Below are 19,157 nucleotides of genomic sequence, written 5' to 3'. Positions count from 1 at the left end.
TATGTGTTTAAAGTCACAATAAAATAGGAAAGTGCTGAGACCAGAAAGTTAGCAGCCATGGCCTTAACTGAGAAGGAGTGAAAATGGTCAACCAAGGAAATTCACCTTGAAGGCTACCAACAGTGGAATTCAAACTCCTCATGCTGTATAGCCATCTCGATCAGTACTTGGAATGTATTGGACATGGTACAAAAAGAGAATATGAATAGGATGTAGGTTATTCGAGGAGAAGAGAGTTCTGGCAAAGAAATAAAGAAGTGGACTAGGAGAGATACATGGATAAAGAATAAGAAAAATTAAGGACGTGCACTGATGATTATGATGATGATGATGATGAAGATGATGATGTTTGTAGTTTAAAGCGGTCTAACTGCTAGGTCATCGGCCCCTAATGGTACGAGATGTAATGAAAAGATATGATATTTAAAATTTAAAATATATCCACTGACTGGAATTTAAAATTTATGATTATGAAAAATGATTATGAGATTAAAATAATCAGTGGATCTAATTTGCAATGCCTTACTTTCTAAAAAAATTATAGAAAATATTGATTACAATTGAATGAGGCATTGCCTTGAAGTACAGATATATATATATATATCTTTCAAGTGAGAAGTTAAAATAACACATTAAAATACGCAAACACGAACTAAAATAGAGTTTATGGGATAAAAGCTTAGTTAACAAAAATACACTAATATAAAATACATTATTACACACGATAAAAAAGGAAACTCTCTCTCATAAAATGGACAACAATGTCTGCTGACTGCTCGTCATCTCATAGGATAAAGGAAAGGACACACGGGACTTTTAGACTACGGCAAAGATCAGCCAGGTTCACGCACTCTGTAGGATGTGTACCACGGTTAGATGACCACCGCAAGTACACACCGGGGAGGCATTCCCCCTTCAGTAGGTAGAAGTGCATTACTAAGCCATGACCCATCCAAAGATGACATAATATCACAGCTTCTCTCCGAGAAGCCCGAAGCGAAATCTTCCATATCTTCGTAGTTCTTTTTATCGCTCTCAGCTTATTTGGGAGAGGGGTGGCCTGCCACTCCATCTCCCAATGGGACATAACCAGATGTCTCTGCTGAGAGCAAATGTCACTAGCAAAACCCTGTAAGGCAACGAGGGCACGGTAACAGCCTCCTTGGCAGCTAACTAGTTTCCCTCTACACCCATTTGGCTGGTATCCACATAAACCTAATTCTGGTGCCAGCATCCGAACACCCGGCCAGTAGGTCCTGGATCCGCTGCACCATAGGGTGCCGAGGGAAACTTGTATCTATAGATTGTAGCACGCTCAAGGAGTCTGTACAAAGCAAAAATTGATGGCGCACATCGGACAGTGTGTGCCGCAAGGCTTCATAGATAGCATAGACCTCTGCTGTGTACATACTACAGACTTCCGGTAGAGGAAAAAGAAACCTGTTATTGCCAACAATGAATGCACAGCCTACTCCCACTTCTGCCCTTGAACCATCAATGAAAACGACCGAATCAGGAGACCGGCCAACAACGGACAGGAAAAGTCTCCGATAAAAGGAGGGATCTAGAACAATATCAGGTCATCGTATTATCCAAGGAGGTACAAAACTTAGTTGTCTGACAAGACAAGGAATCAAAGGTACATCAAATAATCTGTGACTGCTATCCAAGCGTATTCCAACTGGCCGCGTTGCTCGAGGGTAGGCACCGTACAGCTGACTGTTTCCATTGTGGAATACGCAATGATAGTTCGGATGAAGTGGCATCTGTTGCAAATTTGCAGCATAGGACAGAAGCATTTGCTGGCTCTTCAGGTATAAAGGCAGAACACCAGATTCAGCAAGCAGACTTGCAATGGGGCTTGTAGGAAAAGCCCCCGTTGCAAATCTAACTACGCTGTGGTGAATGCTATTCAATTTGGTTAGAACGCTTCAATCAATCAAGATCTGCATTTAGTTCAGTCGCCCAGGTGGCAGATTCCCTCTCTGTTGTTTTCCTAGCCTTTTCCTAAATGATTTCAAAGAAATTGGAAATTTATTGAACGTCTCCCTTGGTAAGTTATTCCAATCCCTAACTCCCCTTTCTATAAATGAATATTTGCCCCAATTTGTCCTCTTGAATTTCAACTTTATCTTCATATTGTGATCTTTCCTACTTTTATAAACGTCACTCAAACTTATTCGTCTACTAATGTCATTCCACGCCTTCTCTCCGCTGACAGATTGGAACATACCACTTAGTCGAGCAGCTCTTCTTCTTTCTCTCAATTCCTCTCAACCCAAACTTTGCAACATTTTTATAGTGCTACTCTTTTGTTGGAAATCACCCAGAACAAATCGAGGTGCTTTTCTTTGGATTTTTTCCAGTTCTTGAATCAGGTAATCCTGGTGAAGGTCCCATACACTGGAACCATACTCTAGTTGGGGTCTTACCAGAGACCTATAAGCCCTCTCCTTTACATCCTTACTACAACCCCTCAACACCCTCATAAACATGTGCAGAGATCTGTACCCTTTATTTACAATCCCGTTTATGTGATTACCCCAACGAAGATCTTTCCTTATATTAACACCCAGATACTTACAATGATCCCCAAAAGGAACTTTCACCCCATCAACACAGTAATTAAAACTGAGAGAACTTTTCCTATTTGTGAAACTCACAACTTGACTTTTAACCCCGTTTATCATCATACCATTGCCTGCTGTCCATCTCACAACATTTTCGAGGTCACACTGCAGTTGCTCACAATCTTGTAACTTATTTATTACTCTATAGAGAATAACATCATCCGCAAAAAGCCTTACCTCCGATTCCACTCCTTTACTCATATAATTTATATATATATATAAGAAAACATAAAGGTCCGATAATACGGCCTTGAGGAGTTCCCCTCTTAAATATTACAGTGTCAGATAAAGCTTCACCTACTCTAACTCTCTCAGATCTATTTTCTAGAAATATAGCAACCCATTCAGTCACTTTTTTGTCTAGTCCAATTGCACTCATTTTTGCCAGTAGTCTCCCATGATCCACCCTATTAAATGCTTTAGACAGGTCAATTGCGATACAGTCCATTTGACCTCCAGAATCCAAGATATCTGCTATATCTTGCTGGAATCCTACAAGTTGAGCTTCAGTGGAATAACCTTTCCTAAAACCGAACTGCCTTCTATCGAACCAGCTATTAATTTCACGAACATGTCTAATATAATCAGAAAGAATGCCTTCCCAAAGCTTGCATACAATGCACATCAAACTTACTGGCCTGTAATTTTCAGCTTTATGTCTATCAGCCTTTCCTTTATACACAGGGCTTACTATAGCAACTCTCCTTTCATCTGGTATAGCTCCTCTGACCAAACAATAATCAAATAAGTACTTCAGATATGGTACTATAGTACTATATCCCAACACATTGTCTTTAGTATATCCCCAGAAATCTGATCAATTCCAGCCGCTTTTCTAGTTTTCAACTTTTGTATCTTATTGTAAATGTCATTATTACCTTGATGATCCACATGCTGCTCTGTCGTAGTCTAACTTGGATAAAATATGTGCCCTATAAAATCGTAGGAGCACACCGAGCGGGGGGCGTTCACCCTTCAGTAGGTAGGAGTGCGTTACTACGTCATGACCGATCCGAAGACGGCATAATATCACAGCTTCTCTTAGAGAAGCCTGAAGCAAAGTCTTCCATATCTTTGTAGTTCTTTTTATCTCTCTCAGCTTATTTGGGAGAGGGGTGGCCTGCCAGTCCATCTCCCAATGGGACATAACCAGATGTATCTGCTTAGAGTAGTGCCGCTAAGAAACTTCACAATATTAAATTCTTAGCGCATTTCGCTTTTAACTGCCGCATGTGTGGCTCCCATGATAATTTGCTGTCGAAAAGGAGCCCAAGAAAATGGTAACTGTCAACTACAGGAAGAACGATATTCCCTAAATAAAGCTCTGGGTGGGAGTGAAGAGTGCGCTTCCAGCAGAAGTGTACGACAGAGGTCTTTGCATTTGAAAACCGAGAGCCATGTTCTAAGGTCCACTATTCCACTCTCCTAATTGCTTGCTGTAACTGTCGCTCTGCGACAGCCATATTTTGGAAGCTATAATGCAGAGCAAAATAGTCTACGTATAGTGACAGTCTTACTGCTGAGCCAACAGCAGCCACAAACTCGTTTATTACAAGTTATGAACCTCATATTTTGGTCCGTATTGAGCGACAATATATTATTTACTTCAAACTTTTATTTGAAATGACCACCTTTTCAATACATCATATTTTTTTTCCACGTTAAATCTTTACAAGGTGGTCATTTCAAATAAAAGTTTGAAGTAAATAATCCCGTTAATGGCAATCACGAACAGAGTCCGATCCCTGTGGGACTCCATTTTCCTGAACGTGGTATTATGAATATGCCCTTCCTCTTTGGACACTGAATAGATGGAGGGACAAAAAATTCGCAATAAATACCAGCAAGTTACCTCGGAAATGCCATTGATGCAGGACTGAAAGGATGCCGCTTCACCATGTGGTGTCATATGCCTTTTCTAAGTGTAAAAAAAAAAAAACAGCCACCAAATGCTGTTTTCGGAGAAAAGCATCCTGGATAGAACTCTCCAGGCGTACCAAGTGGTCAGTGGTCGAGCGAGTGGCTCGAAAACCACATTGGTATTCGGACAAAAGTCCTCTTTTCTCCAGGCACCACAGAAGTCAGCGATTCACCATCCGCTCAAAAAGCTTACACAAGCAGTTTGTAAGACAAATAGGTCTCTAACATCCTGCATACTTATGATTTTTGTCATACTTGAGGGCAGGAATTACTATGCCCTCTCGCCACTGTGATGGAAACTTACCCTCTACTGAGATTCGGCTGAACACACGAAGGAGATATAAAAGACTATCCTCACTAAGGTGTTTCAACATTTGGTTATGGACATTATCTGGTCCGGGAGCCGTGTCCTTGCAAAGCGCCAAGATGCTGTGGAGTACCCACTCCGTAAAGGCCACATTATAGTCCTCTGAAGCTCCAGTGGCAAAACTGAGTTGATGACGATCTGCCTCCCGCTTCAGAGCTAAGAAATCACGATGGTAATTCCCGGAACCAGACACATCCGTGACATGACTGGCTAGATGATTAGCAATCATGGGTTGATCAGTGACAATACTGTCTGCAATGGACATTCCTGGTACTTGATCCCGAAATACATCGATGTTTAGTCCACACTTGTGGTGACGGTGTATGTGATGTCAGACGACACATATCTCTCCCATGAAGCCTCTTACTCTGTCAAATAAGAACTCGTGCCTTAGCACGGAGTTTTTTAAATGTTACCAAGTTTGCCATAGCAGGCTGACTGCAAGAGAGTTTTATGAGTGTGACGGTGTTCTTTTATAGCTGCTTCAATTTCTTCATTCCATCAAGGAACGAGTTATCGGCGAGGAGTCCCTGAAAAGGATGGAATGGACTTTTCAGCAGCAGCAAGAATAACTTGTGTTATGTAAGTTATATCACCGTCTACGTTCCAGCCAGTTGCATCGTTAAAGGTAGCTAGTGCTGCGAACTTTGGCCAATCAGCACATTTTAGAATCCATCGAGGAGGAGCTGCAACAGACTTCAGTTTCAACAAAGTAAGAATAATAGGGAAATGGTCACTGTCACAGAGATCAACATGTACACTGCACCAAAGCACGGGAACCAGCGCTCGACTGCATAAGGTCTATGCGAGAGTATGCGCCGTAATGTACGCTGAAATGAGTGGCTTCACCTGTATTCAAAATACACACTTCCAGCACTCTTAGAAATATTTCCAACACCCTTCCCCTGGGGCAAGGCGTATCAGAGTCCCAAATAGGGCGATGGGCGTTAAAATCGCCCAATAAGAGGAATGGAGATGGAAGCTGATCTATAAGATTAGTTACATCATTTTTATTAAGAGGCTGGCCTGGTGGAAAATAAACATTACACACTGTTGCTATGACAGGCAGCAGTACACGCACTAAAACTGCTTCCAGCGGGGTTCTTAGAGGAACCTCTTAGCTATAGGTATCAGAACAAACAAATACACCAATGCCACCAGACGCACGGTGAGCATACAATCCTTCTGTCAATTATAGTCTGAAATTCAAGACTGTATGATGACCTGGTCTGAGATTAGTTTCCTGAATACAGACTACACTCGCCGCGAACACACTAGTGAGCCGGCGCAGCTCAGCAAGATGCCTGTCATGACCGTTACAATTCCACTGTAACAGTGCCATAGTGTGGACTAAAAGAGAGAGACCGGGCGAGTTGGCCGTGCGCGTAGAGGCGCGCGGCTGTGAGCTTGCATCCGGGAGATAGTACGTTTGAATCCCACTATCGGCAGCCCTGAAGATGGTTTTCCGTGGTTTCCCATTTTCACACCAGGCAAATGCTGGGGCTGTACCTTAATTAAGGCCACGGCCGCTTCCTTCCAACTCCTAGGCCTTTCCCATCCCATCATCGCCATAAGACCTATCTGTGTCGGTGTGACGTAAAGCCCATAGCAAAAAAAAAAAAAAAAAGAGAGAGAGAGTATCAGGTTATGAGCGACAAGATGCTCTTAAATCTAAACACTATCATCCGTAGATGTAGATGACAGCTCGACGTCCATCCAGTCATCAACGGACCGAGGGATTGACACCCAGAACTTCAAACTACATTGGGGGCGGGATTTCTTCCTACGAGGGGAGCGCTCAGGTTTGGGGGCAGGAGTTCCTGCTCGTGCTGATTCATACCCTCCAGATAGAGAGCATGATTTCCCTTTTGCAGGAGAAGTGTGAGAGTGTCCAGTAAGGGCGTTCCTCTTCCCTGCCTTCTTTTCTTGTTTAAACGGGCTGGTAGATAATTTCCCAGCCCTGGTCGACGATGCCGCCTCCGCCGCCTTGGGCACAGCTTTCGCTGACCTCTTGGTGGGGGGGGGAGACTTGGCCTACCCCCCCTGCTGTGCTGGCTTAGGACTCCCAGCCGGCAGACTTCTTGAGGGTCGAAGGTTGGGTGGTCCCCCCATTTGAGCTTTTACTCTTTGTGACTTTGCTCTCAGGAGCAACGGCCGCCTTGTGCACACCGATCTTCACGGGTAAAGATGTCATGAATAACGAATCTGAGAGAGACTGAGCTATCATGCTGTAGTCTAGTGTATTGGCAATTATATATTTGTGGAATTAAACTTACGGCGCGCTTCCTGGTAGGAAAGACCATCCAGGGTCGGGCAGTTCCAATCTCGAGGAGAATGAAGACCAGAGCACTTAGTGCACCTGCACAGAGTTGTGCACTCCTCCGTGCCATGAGCTGCTCTTCCATATGTACCACACACAGGTTGATCCGTACAACGAGATACCATATGCCCGCATCTCTCGCATTGATAGCATCGCATAGGAGGCAGGATGTGCGGCCTCGCATCGCAACGATAAGTTGTTACCTTGACTTTTTCTGGTAACACTGACAACTTGAAAGAGACAATGAAGGGACCAGTGGCAACGTCTTCACCGATGACATTGCGTGTAATGCGCCGGACGTGTGTTACGCCATGGTTCTTCACGTCTTCCATCAACTCATCGTCAGTGTTCAAAATAAGGCCGCAGTGAAAGATGACTCCGCAAACCAGATTCAAGGATTTGTGCTCCTCCATTTTGATGGGGATTTTGCCCAAGTGGTTGCACTTAAGCAAATGATCAGCTTGCAGTGCTGTACGAGTCTTCAAAAGCAAATTACTGTTGCACATTTCCTTGAGAACTTCAAGTTTGCCGTAGACACCTTCAATGTGTTTACTAAAAAGGATCGATTTTACCAGCTAAAACTCATGCCCATCAGTTCTGGTAGCAACCAGAAACCTAGGGAAGCTGGATCCCATTCCTTCATGCTGTGTACGTTCCCAGGGGGTTGAACCCCACAAGGAATCAGAAGTTAAAAGACTTTGGTGGGGGACCACCTTGGGCAAGTCGAAGATGTTTCGAAGCCATGCCCCAAATCATCCTCCCCGAATGCCACCCACTCTGATCGGGGGCCTCTGTAGCCGAACCAAGCAGCAAAGGCAATACCCACCTGGTCATAGCCGGTATTACCCAGGGTCCGATGTTGGACGATGCTTAATACGGAACGTCAGAAGCAATGAGCATTCGGACTCCCTTCCTCCAATCACCCGCAATAGCACGTGCCCCACAGAGTGTGCAGAGTAATAAAGGAAAAAATAAAAATAAAAACTAATTAATAATAATATGTCCTTCTGGCATACGGCTGTGCGGAGACCTGTGTTGTCAGGTGGATACTACTGCACGGATACGTGGTGCTCCCACACGAAGGCTTCCCAGGGTCACCATGGGCTTTCGGGCGCAATCGCACATGTAAGAGGCCCATCTCCGAGTAGCGTCCTCATCAAGAATTCTGAATCGTTCTACAACTACCCCCTCGCCCCACAACACAAAAAAGAGGGGACCGATGGCCACATCACCCTTTTAGTCACCTTCTACAACAGAAAGGGATTACCTGTGAATGTATTCAGCCCCTCCCATCCCCGGGGGGTCCAATACATGATACCAAACCGCTATCCATGCCGGCGCCTAGGTCGCCCCTTTTAGTCGCCTCTTACAACAGGCAAGGGATACCATGGGTATATTCTTAGCCTGCGCCCCCCCCACCCACAGGGGGTGACATGCACTGTATGGCCTGGCAGTTTATACTTCTACTACACTGGCAATGAGAGCTTAAATTGGTTTACTGATTGTTTGTTAACCATTAAACACACTATTTTTCATTTTAATAATTTGGTTTTTACTTTTGGATTCTTTGTAAGATTTATGAGAAGGTAAAATACCCCATATCACTAAATTTTCTTTAAGGCAGATTTTCTTGTATGTTACAAAAATGCAACATCACAAAGGAATATACAATATGGCTAAATATATCTCTATCTCTGCTTACCATTCCATATTTATCTCCTTCATAAATTAATTTTACATAATATCAATCAAATCCCAAACTACAACTTCATGTTAAACTGAGCAGATATTACTTCAAGTCTCCAATGCAAGCAACCACTGGATAACCAAAGACAAAAAATATTCAATAAACATCTTGCAGGACATGAGAGACATTTAATGGTTCACAAAATTCCTCCTAGTGGCACATAGAAATGCAATACCATGCATCCAAGCACTAAGCAGCATCCTTGCCAGTGAGAAAGATTTGAATATATGGAGTTAACCAAGAAGGTAAATCAACAATTTCCAAATCTGCTAATCTAGAATTAGCTATTCTCCCTGTTTTAATTTGCTGTTATTCGTTTTACTTTTACGATTCACGTTAAATGGTCTATGCCATGAGCATAGTTTCCTATCAGAGGAGTTTGGGGTGGCTCCTAAGGTGTATTTGATATAATAAATAAATCATCAATGAACAAAGTATTACAAAACACTCATCAGTCACAAAATGTACTACACATTAGAAAAAGATTAGTAAATTATATTTTTTGGTACTCACCTTTCCTGGTATACACTTGATCAAGAACTTCGCTTGGGTCAACGAGTCCTCCACCATGATCATTGCATTTCATTAGTGTCCGACTGCAGTTAGACGCCACTGTAAGAACCGGGGTGCTGGATGCACTTCCTCTTAGCAACTGTGCTAAACTTGAGTTGGGATTTGGCTTGGTGCGATTAACCGTACACCTTGTATAACAAAAGAGAAAACAACAAATATATATTTAAAATTGCAAATCTTGGGAAGAAAGTCTCTTTTAAAGAACTACCAAAGTTGCTAATGATCCTCAAGTTAAGCACAGACCGATTGGTATCTGGCGTAAACTTGTGATCACTATCTAGGAAAAGACATTTCACCAAATATTTTGGGCACTGTAAAAGATGATGCCGATTCAGGACATTTAGGTATTTTTAAAAATTCACTCAGGACATCGGGACACGTGCTCAAATTCAGGACATTCCCGCTTTTTCAGGACGTATGGCAACCCTATGCATAAGTTCAAATTCCTACACAGAGAGCACAGCTCCATGTCAGTACACTATTATATTAACAGGCTAAATAATATAGAAAAAGTATAATTCTGTATCCATTAGAAACATAAGTTTTAAAAAGAATTAATTTGAAAGAAGCATTATCCCACTTAAATGAGCATTTAAAATAAAGTGAATTTAATTATGCTGATACAAACATATATTAAAATGCTTTCAAAATTATCACATAAAATGAGAAGTTGACTTTCAAAGAAGCATCAAATCCATAAAATATAGTATTACACAAAACAGAAAAATTCTTTAGGAATATAATCAGCAAGCTAATTCGATTAAAATATGATGAACATACCATAAAGAATTTAAATTTAAAGCAGAAGTGAAATATTTTTTCCGATTGTGAGCTTGTCAAAGTCAAGTCATCTCACTTGGCAGTAAAAGGTAAAAGGTTCCACTATTCTTTACCACCACACTAAGTGGAATAGGGTGGTTAGCTCTATACCCGGCCACCTTTGCCCCCTGGAATTAACCTGGTACTCATTTCTGATGTAGGCTGAGTGAACCCCAGGGCTATGTGCCACTCCAGAAGGGGAAATCTTGTTTCTTAAATTTTTTAACTTCTTGATGGGGAATCAAACCCACATTCTTCCGGGTGAACCAAGCGTGCCTTTACCACTTCAGCTAGGCAGTCCCTCCAGATATCAGACTCACCGCTGAAATTAGCATGTAAATTACAGCCAAATTGCTACTGGCTAACTGGATAGAGTAGTTTTGACAAAGGCTGCAAGACATTTAGTCTTTTTTTTTTTTTTCCCTTCTGGTTTTAAACTTTGGTCTTAAGACAAAATTTAACAGGAATGTTGGTACTTAATGACAAATTGAACTATCTCAAAGTGTAAGTGCTTGATACAAAGAAATGTTCTGAAACCTCTTTCAGCTACATAAGTTGCAAGTTTCTCTAATATATTCACAAACTTTCTAAAATGAAGATAAATAGTTACCAGTTCTCTCCAGGACTAAGCTTTTCTGGAGCAGGACTCCACATCAAATCAGGTGATATTAACATTGGGAGTTCATCATCAACACCCATAGATACAAAAGGAGCTCGTGAACTAATGTCATCATCTCTATCTGAACAGGGTGATCCTAGGCTCATGGACATAAAAGGCATCTGATCTTCATCACTAGGTAGACCAGGACTGCACAGTGAAGGAATACTACATCCACCAGGGCTCTGAAATGTAAGGAAACAGGTGATATTTGTCTGCCTGACACAAAAATGTTTAACAATAAATAAAAGAATATTGATTTTTACCTTAGAGAATGAAGGAGATCCAAGATGTGATGATCTACTCAGGTCACTAGGTGATCCCGCTGAACCAAGGTCATCTCGATAGGAGAGGAAAGGATCTCCACTACCTTGAGAGATATTGCTCGATTGTGAGTCGCTTAGAGAATGAAGATCTTCTGGCAGCAACGTACTGTAATTATCGAGAAAAAAATTCTCGATGTCACCATCAATGATGAAGTTGCTTCCAAGTGGCACACATACATCACCAATCTTTGGAGCCAGATGAGTCAAATCTTCAGGTTCCTCTTTTAACACTGAAAGATAAATTGATTTCATGTAAATGATATCAGTACTATACACAAGGTTCTACCATAGACATACAATACTGACATCACCATCATTACTCACTTGTCATGCCAGGTTCCTCTTCTGAAAACATAAGAAAGCCCTTGTTCATCTCTTCAGTTCTCGGGTTAAATGTCTCTGTTGTAATTGCCTTTACACGGGGTACTATAGTCTCTGTTATAACTGGTTTAGATTCAACTTGTACAGGAGGCAAAACTGTCTGCTCTTTCTTTGCTACACTGGGCTGAGGAAGTGGCAAAGCAGGTGGAGGGGAAGAAACAAACAACTTTTCTGTGACTGCCCGTATTGGTGTCCGGGGAAAGAGTGGCACTTCTGGAGCAACCACCTTCTCCTGAAGTTGTGAAGGCAACTCTGTGACTGGAATGGGCTCCAGGTCTGGTTCTGGGGGCTCGGCAGTCAGCTGACTCGACGAGAATATCTCATCCTGGTGCTCAATACCACTGTAATAGATAATTCAATTGTATTTTACTCAACATTGCATTGCAAACAATTATATTATGACTTTTACCTCAAAGTAGTTTCCAAATGAAAGAGAACATGTTGTGTTGTACGGGTGCATAAAAATAGAACCATTAAAAAAAAAATCACTCCAGAGTGATATAACAGAGCCATTATTTTTTTAAATGTTTCAACAGAAACCAAAGAAACGTTCATGTTGAAATAAAGAATGTGAGTTATTTGTCAAAGAGTTTGAATAAAAAATGGCAAGTAAACCCATTTCCACTGTGTGCTTAATGAACATACAATTCTTACACAACTGAACCTCCTCAGGATTTACTTCATAAAAAGAAAAGCCAATGCATTGTATAAATTGGCAGTGAAACTAAAACTTAAATTTAAACTGTTATGTAAGTCAGTCAACCTGCCAAGTTGCACACATGTTTCTGGCATTCACCAGCACGCACATCACTCCTTACATTCCTTGGAACATACCCAAATTTATCAGGCATAAAGCAAGCTTTTTCAGATAGAGAGAAATGTATTAAAGAGTATAACCACAAAACCCACTCACTGTTTTGTGTCAAACAGAAGCATTGCTGAGCAACGACAGCTCATGCCTAGTACTGGTACCTACTTACAGTCTAATACTTTCAACAACAAAGCACACCATGCAAAAATAAGCTCTCAGTTGAATGATAATAACATACAAAAATAATCTCCAAAAGGCAATCTCCAAAATGCCTTGTAGGAAAACCACTAGAGAAGGAAAGGCAATTACGGTTTGTTAAAATTGTTTCTCTTCCTTTTCTTGTGCAGAAACCCCAACAGTAGTGTAGCTCTTTATACTAGCTTGGATGGAGTCTGCAGTGTTATGAAAACCCCTCAAAAGAAGATACACGAATCCTTTGGCTAGTGTAGCATTATATGTGAATAGTAGCTTTCTTAAAGAGAAGCAATCAACTCCACCTCATGGTCAAGCAAGGCCGTGCATAAGCAGCGCCCCAGTGACTGTCAGCTCTGCCATGTCTTCAGGGAATTGTTAGCGGCCGGTCCCGTAATACCATCTCTGAAGGCGCCCTAATTCGATCATGACGGTGTGGTGATACGATATGTCTCTGCACGTGGGTTCAGTCTGGCTGCTTTCTAGCAGACTGCCAAGTGTCCGTCCGTTGATAACGTGCCAGCGCCGGCGTACGCTACGCACCTCACGTGATCGCAGCACCAGCTGTTCGCTGTTACTCTGCCTTACTCACTCTAACAGCTCTCTTGCAGACACAGTAGGTCACACCCAGCCGACAACCTGCTAGCAAGTGCCACGTACGGGCCGGCCGCTCGGCACGTACTCAATGGATGCTCTCGGTACCGGGAAAGGAAGTGTGGGCTTACACTCCCCTCGCATGGTTGTACTGACCGCAACTTCCTCACCAAGCAAACCGTAGGTACGGTAATGGTCCGTAAAAAATATCAGTTGATTAAATGATGGAACAAATACCACAAGACATGGAGATATCTTACACCCCCTATGGCTTGGAACTCTCAGGTTAATAAAATAGAAAAAGGGAAAAAATTAGAAGAGGCATCGTTTTCCAGTTCATGCATAGACTTCAAATTTTGTAGCAAGTAAGATTTTCCGTTAATATGTAAGTAAACCATTAATTTAAACAGAACTAGTGCGATGGTTAAAACTATTCTCTACCGAGCTCGATAGCTGCAGTCGCTTAAGTGCGGCCAGTATCCAGTATTCGGGAGATAGTAGGTTCGAACCCCACTATCGGCAGCCCTGAAGATGGTTTTCCGTGGTTTCCCATTTTCACACCAGGCGAATGCTGGGGCTCTACCTTAATTAGGGCCACGGCCGCTTCCTTCCCACTCCTAGCCCTTTCCTGTCCCATCGTCGCCATAAGACCTATCTGTGTCGGTGCGACGTAAAGCAACTAGCAAAAAAAAAAAAAACTATTCTACAAACAGCGTTTAGATATCTCCACATGAAAAGCCGCTGAAATGGAACTGGAACGACACAGATTACGGTACCCTGCACCGTCTGACGGGGAAGGTGCTCCGCTATTCTAAACAATCTCTTCGACTTTATATACAGTATGTACCAACCTGTGTTCATCAAATTTATTCGAACACTTGTATCTCGAAACTGTACCCAATTTTTAGGCACCTTATTCAAACAAAATTTTTCAGTGACATAATAATAATAATAATAATAATAATAATAATAATAATAATAATAATAATAATAATAATAATAATAATAATGACTCAAAGCAAAGTAACCTCCCTACAGGCCACGAAGGCCCTTGGAGGAGTGAAAGGTAAAGGCTTCCACCATTGTTAACATCGGCACGTGATGGGGTAAAGTGGTTAGCCCTACGCCCGGCCGTCTTTGCCCCCAGGAATTAACCTGGTACTCATTTTTGGTGTAGGCTGAGTGAACCTCAGGGCCATATGCACCTCCGAAAGTGGAAATCTCGTTTATTAAATGTTACGGCTTCCTGACGGGGATTCGAACCCACGTCCTTCTGGGCGAACCGAGCACGCCTTTATAGTAGTACTAATAATAATAATAATAATAATAATAATAATAATCGAAGTAATTCCGTTTCATACGGGACTTACTTTCACAGAAGAACGCGCGGGCGTGCTCTACATCAAGCAACTATCACCATCACTACCACAGGTAACATAATCAATTATTTTTCCTTCTTACATTTGTACATACGGATACACATCTGGCATTCCTTTAGTTTCACTGGTGCGTGAATGTTGCGTGGAAAATGGTCATGTATACAAAGCAAACGTATCAAAATCAGATCAAGAGTTCAACCTCGTGTCTTCAGTAGGTTTGACGAGGGAGTAATACAAAAGTGCCTCTCTGTGCTTAGTCGTTTAAAGAGCTTATAATATCTCATTTAAACAATGTTTTTAAATGGCTAAATATTATTAAATATATTCGAACCAAATATCAAAATTACCAGGTAAATCTCGTATTATAACTCAGATCAATGGAATCAACGAATATATTCTAATGCACGCCACCACCAACGGAAGACCGCGTCAATATCCCTCTGCTTTATGAACTTTTGATTTCCACGAGAGTCTGTTTTCAGATCACACCTCTTCTATTAAATCGGTGATCTGCATAGCAGTTAAAGGAGTTAGGTATAATACCTGGCCATAGTCACGGTATCAACAGCGATGTAAAACCATATACAGTGTCAGGAATAATTCAAGAGGGTATAAAAATGTTGTTTCACTTTAGAGGCTTGGGATATCGGGATAACAACCACATGCATTAAATTTGTCTATTGACCGGCCTAATAATGATGGTCAATATTCTAGTGTGTTTATTATTTACTAAGTTAAGGCTAAGATGGGAAATGATACGATTGTTACCTCACGGATAAGTCTTAACACAACATTAGCCTACAGTTGATACGGGAGGACTGCAGGAAAAGATTCTCAGAATTGCCGGTGGCAGGAAGTGAAACTATTAGCATCCCCGTCCATGGATACTGCCCCATGGTCAGTACCGGAACACACTAAATTATTCCGCCTTCGTTATAATACCTAAACCAGGCATCAGCAAATGCTTGAAATACTAACAACGCCTGTCCCACCGTCGCCATAAGACCTATCTGTGTCGGTGCGACGTAAAACAAATAGCAAAAAAAAAAAGTATCTGAAAAGCGGGCACACGCAAAAGGAATGCGATTCAGTCCACAGCCCCATAAGACGAAAACTGAAGAAAGGGCAAATTCATCCAAGCAAATTACATGACCATCACGTAAGATGAAGGAAAGGAACCTTTCTCTTATGAAGCCAAATGGATGAACTTCGATATTTTCACTGATTATTCTCTGAAGCTCTTGTACAGGTAAACAAAAGAAGCATAGCAAATTGAAACAATGTCATTGTAAAGATTTAACACATCAATAAATACCTGATAGTGGCATTAAATAATAAAATCCACAGCCCGTTTCCAGTCATTCGACCGAGTCAGGAATGGAATGAATGAAGCTCCCATCTAGCGGTGAGGATAGGAATTGTGCTGGCTGCCGAAGCCTATCGCACTCCTCTGCGGCATTGATTAACGAATGACAGATGAAATTAAATGATATTGGGGAGTGTTCCTGGAATGAAATATGACAGGGAAAACCGGAGTACCCGGAGAAAAACCTGCCCCGCCTCCGCTATGTCCAGCACAAATTTCACATGGAGTGACCGGGATTTGATCCACAGAACCCAGCGGTGAGAGGCCGGCGCGCTGCCGCCTGAGCCACGGAGAATATTGTCATTATCTATCTATATATATAAATGTTTCTTTGTGGGTCTCGAATAGACTCAAAAACTACTGGAACGATTTCGCTGAAAATTTCACAATTTGCTCTTATTACTCCTGGTAGGCTTAGGAAGAGGTTTGTATGCGACATCTGGTAAGTAGTTCGGCATAGGGGTTGGGAAGGGATGAAAAAAATAAAATAGGGGAAGGTAAGCAAACCGCAAGACAAGTCTGATTAGGTTGCCTACCCAACAACATGAGAAGATTAAAATGTGTTTCTTAAAACCTTTTTTTAAAATTTGCTTTACGTCGCACCGAAAAAGATAGGTCTTATGGAGACGATGTGATAGGAAAGTCCCAGGAGTAGGAAGGAAGCGACCGTGGCCTTAATTAAGGTAGAGCCCCAGCATTTTCCTGGTGTGAAGATGGGAAACCACAGAAATCCTTATCCAGGGCTGCCCATGGTAGAGCTCGAACCCACAATCTCCAGAATGCAAGCTCACAGCTACGCGACCCTAACAGCACGGCGAACTAGCTCGGTTCACAGAATGTTCTAATCCCACCGTAGAGAGGAACATCTTGCAAATAGGTTGCCGAATACAGTCCTTTTTATGTCAAATATTAAATGAATGTTACACTTCTGCGTGATTCTTCTTTACATGTGGACCGCCACGTTGGTGCTATTTTCTTAATGTAATAATTAAATTAATGTTATTTGCTTTACGTCCCATTAACTACTCTTGTACGGTTTTCGGAGACGCCGAGGTGCCGGAATTTAGTCCCGCGGGAGTTCTTTTACGTGCCCGTAAATCTACCGACACGAGGCTGACGTATTTGAGCACCTTCAATTACCACCGGACTGAGCCAGGATCGAACCTGCCAAGTTGGGGTCAGAAGGTCAGCGCCTCAACCGTCTGAGCCACTCAGCCCGGCATTTTCTTAATGTTATTGGCAACGTATATATTTCGCTGCTCCCATGAGATTATTGACCAAAAGTTTTTAAATATATTATTTCGCTCTCCTCAGATATGTCAACACATTTTCGTTCTCTATATTTACTACATGATTCAGACTCTCGTCTATCTCCTAACATTCTTTCATTTCATTTCTGGTTGGTCCTGTGCAATTTTATTCTACTTAATCCTGTAATCTATGCAAGCTATCTCTTCCCTTCCCTTCCCTTCCCTTCCCTTCCCTTCCCTTCCCTTCCCTTCCACACGTTGCCTTTTATTGAAATTTCTACAACTCTTACTATTGCCCTCTTCTTGCCTGAAAATGACAAAATTTAATTTCGCTTAAACTGAGAGTTACGACATATTGCCGTTTCTTGGACGATAATTCATTCACCTACAAAACTTAGTGCTGCTCCCAAACAATTTGTATTTTCAAGGTTTAGCATTTAATCTATCATCTGATAATAAGAAAATGTACGTGGCAGACTGGCGTCAATCCAGTTTTAGCGAAGGTCACCTAGCGAATGGATCATCCCGAGCAGTTATCACTGAATAAGATGCACTCCGACCTGCTCGGCCTCACTGGCCCACTCCACCCCGAGTAGTGAGTCAAGGCCTTCCTGGCTTAACTTCCTGACAGGAGGGGAGAAGCTTTATGCAATAGCACACACAGTCTGTATCTCCCGAGGTTTAGTACCAGTTTAATTTTCAGAGATAATTTAAGTAAGGTGACAAAAACTCGGTACTTCGTTGTATACTTATTTCCCTATGACCGCCATACATTATAGTACAAATATAATTAATGTGTAGAGTAAATACAGTGAGTTCCCTGTTGCAATCTACTATACAATACGAAAGTCAGTTCCCCATACCAAATCTGTATTTTATCGTTTAATATTTAATGATATTATTGTAAGAGAGGGGTCCGACTCATTGGATAAATGGTCAGCGTTGAGGCCTTCGGTTCATAGGGTCAAACATCGCCTATCTATGGATTTAATTATTGTTTCTAGAGACAAGTGTACCTGCGAGGAACTTCTAAAATACAGTCTGCTCATTCTTCTTTTAAGCGACTGTGTATGTCAATCAACATAAATTATGGTTTGGATGGGGGACATGCGATGGAAATGAATGAGTTCACCTAGGAGGTGAATAAATTCATCTGTAGACGTACAGACATGCAGATGCGAGCCGGGAACGGTATTGCTAGAAACTGGTATACATTATAGTCCCACGGAACCGCAAAGTCAGCAACAAAAAGGAGATCGTGAAATGTTCATTTCGATCACAGAGGCTTGTAAATTCTGAAAGGTACAACAGACTTCTGAACATGTATTTATTTATTTATTTATTTACCGAGCAAGTGGCTGCGGGGTTTGGGTCACGTAGCTATCAGCTTACATCAAGGAGATAGTGGGTTCGAAGCCCACTGTCGGCAGCCCTGAAAATGGTTTTCAGTGGTTTTCCATTATCACAGCAGGCAAATGCTGCGACTGTACCGTAAGGCCACGGTCGCTTCCTTCCCACTCCTAGCACTTTCCTATCCCATCATCGCCGTAAGACGTATTTGTGTCGTGCGACGTAAAGCAAAGTGAAAAAAAAGTAGGGAGAATTGCTCGTTTTCAGATATGTTCTTCAGCTTATTTCAGATACTTCCGTGGTCCCCTGAGCCATCAAAACTCAGTTTTGGCAAGGGGTTTCAGATTCTTTCCAACGCTATCTATTTCAGGTTAAAGTCCAAGCCCGAAGTCACAGCATTTCGAACGTCAATTTTAGGGAGCGAAGCACTATCGTAGTGTTCAGGACATAATATAATTAGTAAATAATGAGAGC

The 19,157-nt window shown here is 42.0% G+C and overlaps 1 protein-coding gene across 5 annotated transcripts in view; it reads right to left on the bottom strand.

Moving 5' to 3' along the window:
- LOC136863908 (hypoxia-inducible factor 1-alpha) overlaps nt 1-19,157 on the bottom strand; it is a 579,725-nt gene that overhangs the window by 26,151 nt on the left and 534,417 nt on the right. For all 5 annotated transcript variants that reach the window (XM_067140321.2, XM_067140322.2, XM_067140325.2 and 2 more), the window contains 4 exons: nt 11,685-12,082; nt 11,301-11,590; nt 10,987-11,219; nt 9,498-9,685 (listed from right to left, as the gene is read on the bottom strand). In XM_067140321.2, the coding sequence (XP_066996422.2) occupies nt 9,498-9,685; nt 10,987-11,219; nt 11,301-11,590; nt 11,685-12,082 (1,109 nt within the window). The remainder of the gene's footprint in view (nt 1-9,497; nt 9,686-10,986; nt 11,220-11,300; nt 11,591-11,684; nt 12,083-19,157) is intronic.

Source organism: Anabrus simplex, chromosome 2 (genome assembly GCF_040414725.1).
Source record: "Anabrus simplex isolate iqAnaSimp1 chromosome 2, ASM4041472v1, whole genome shotgun sequence".
NCBI lineage: Eukaryota > Metazoa > Arthropoda > Insecta > Orthoptera > Tettigoniidae > Anabrus > Anabrus simplex.
Note: the sequence above shows the minus strand (reverse complement) of the source record. Positions and strands in the feature narration are given on the sequence as shown.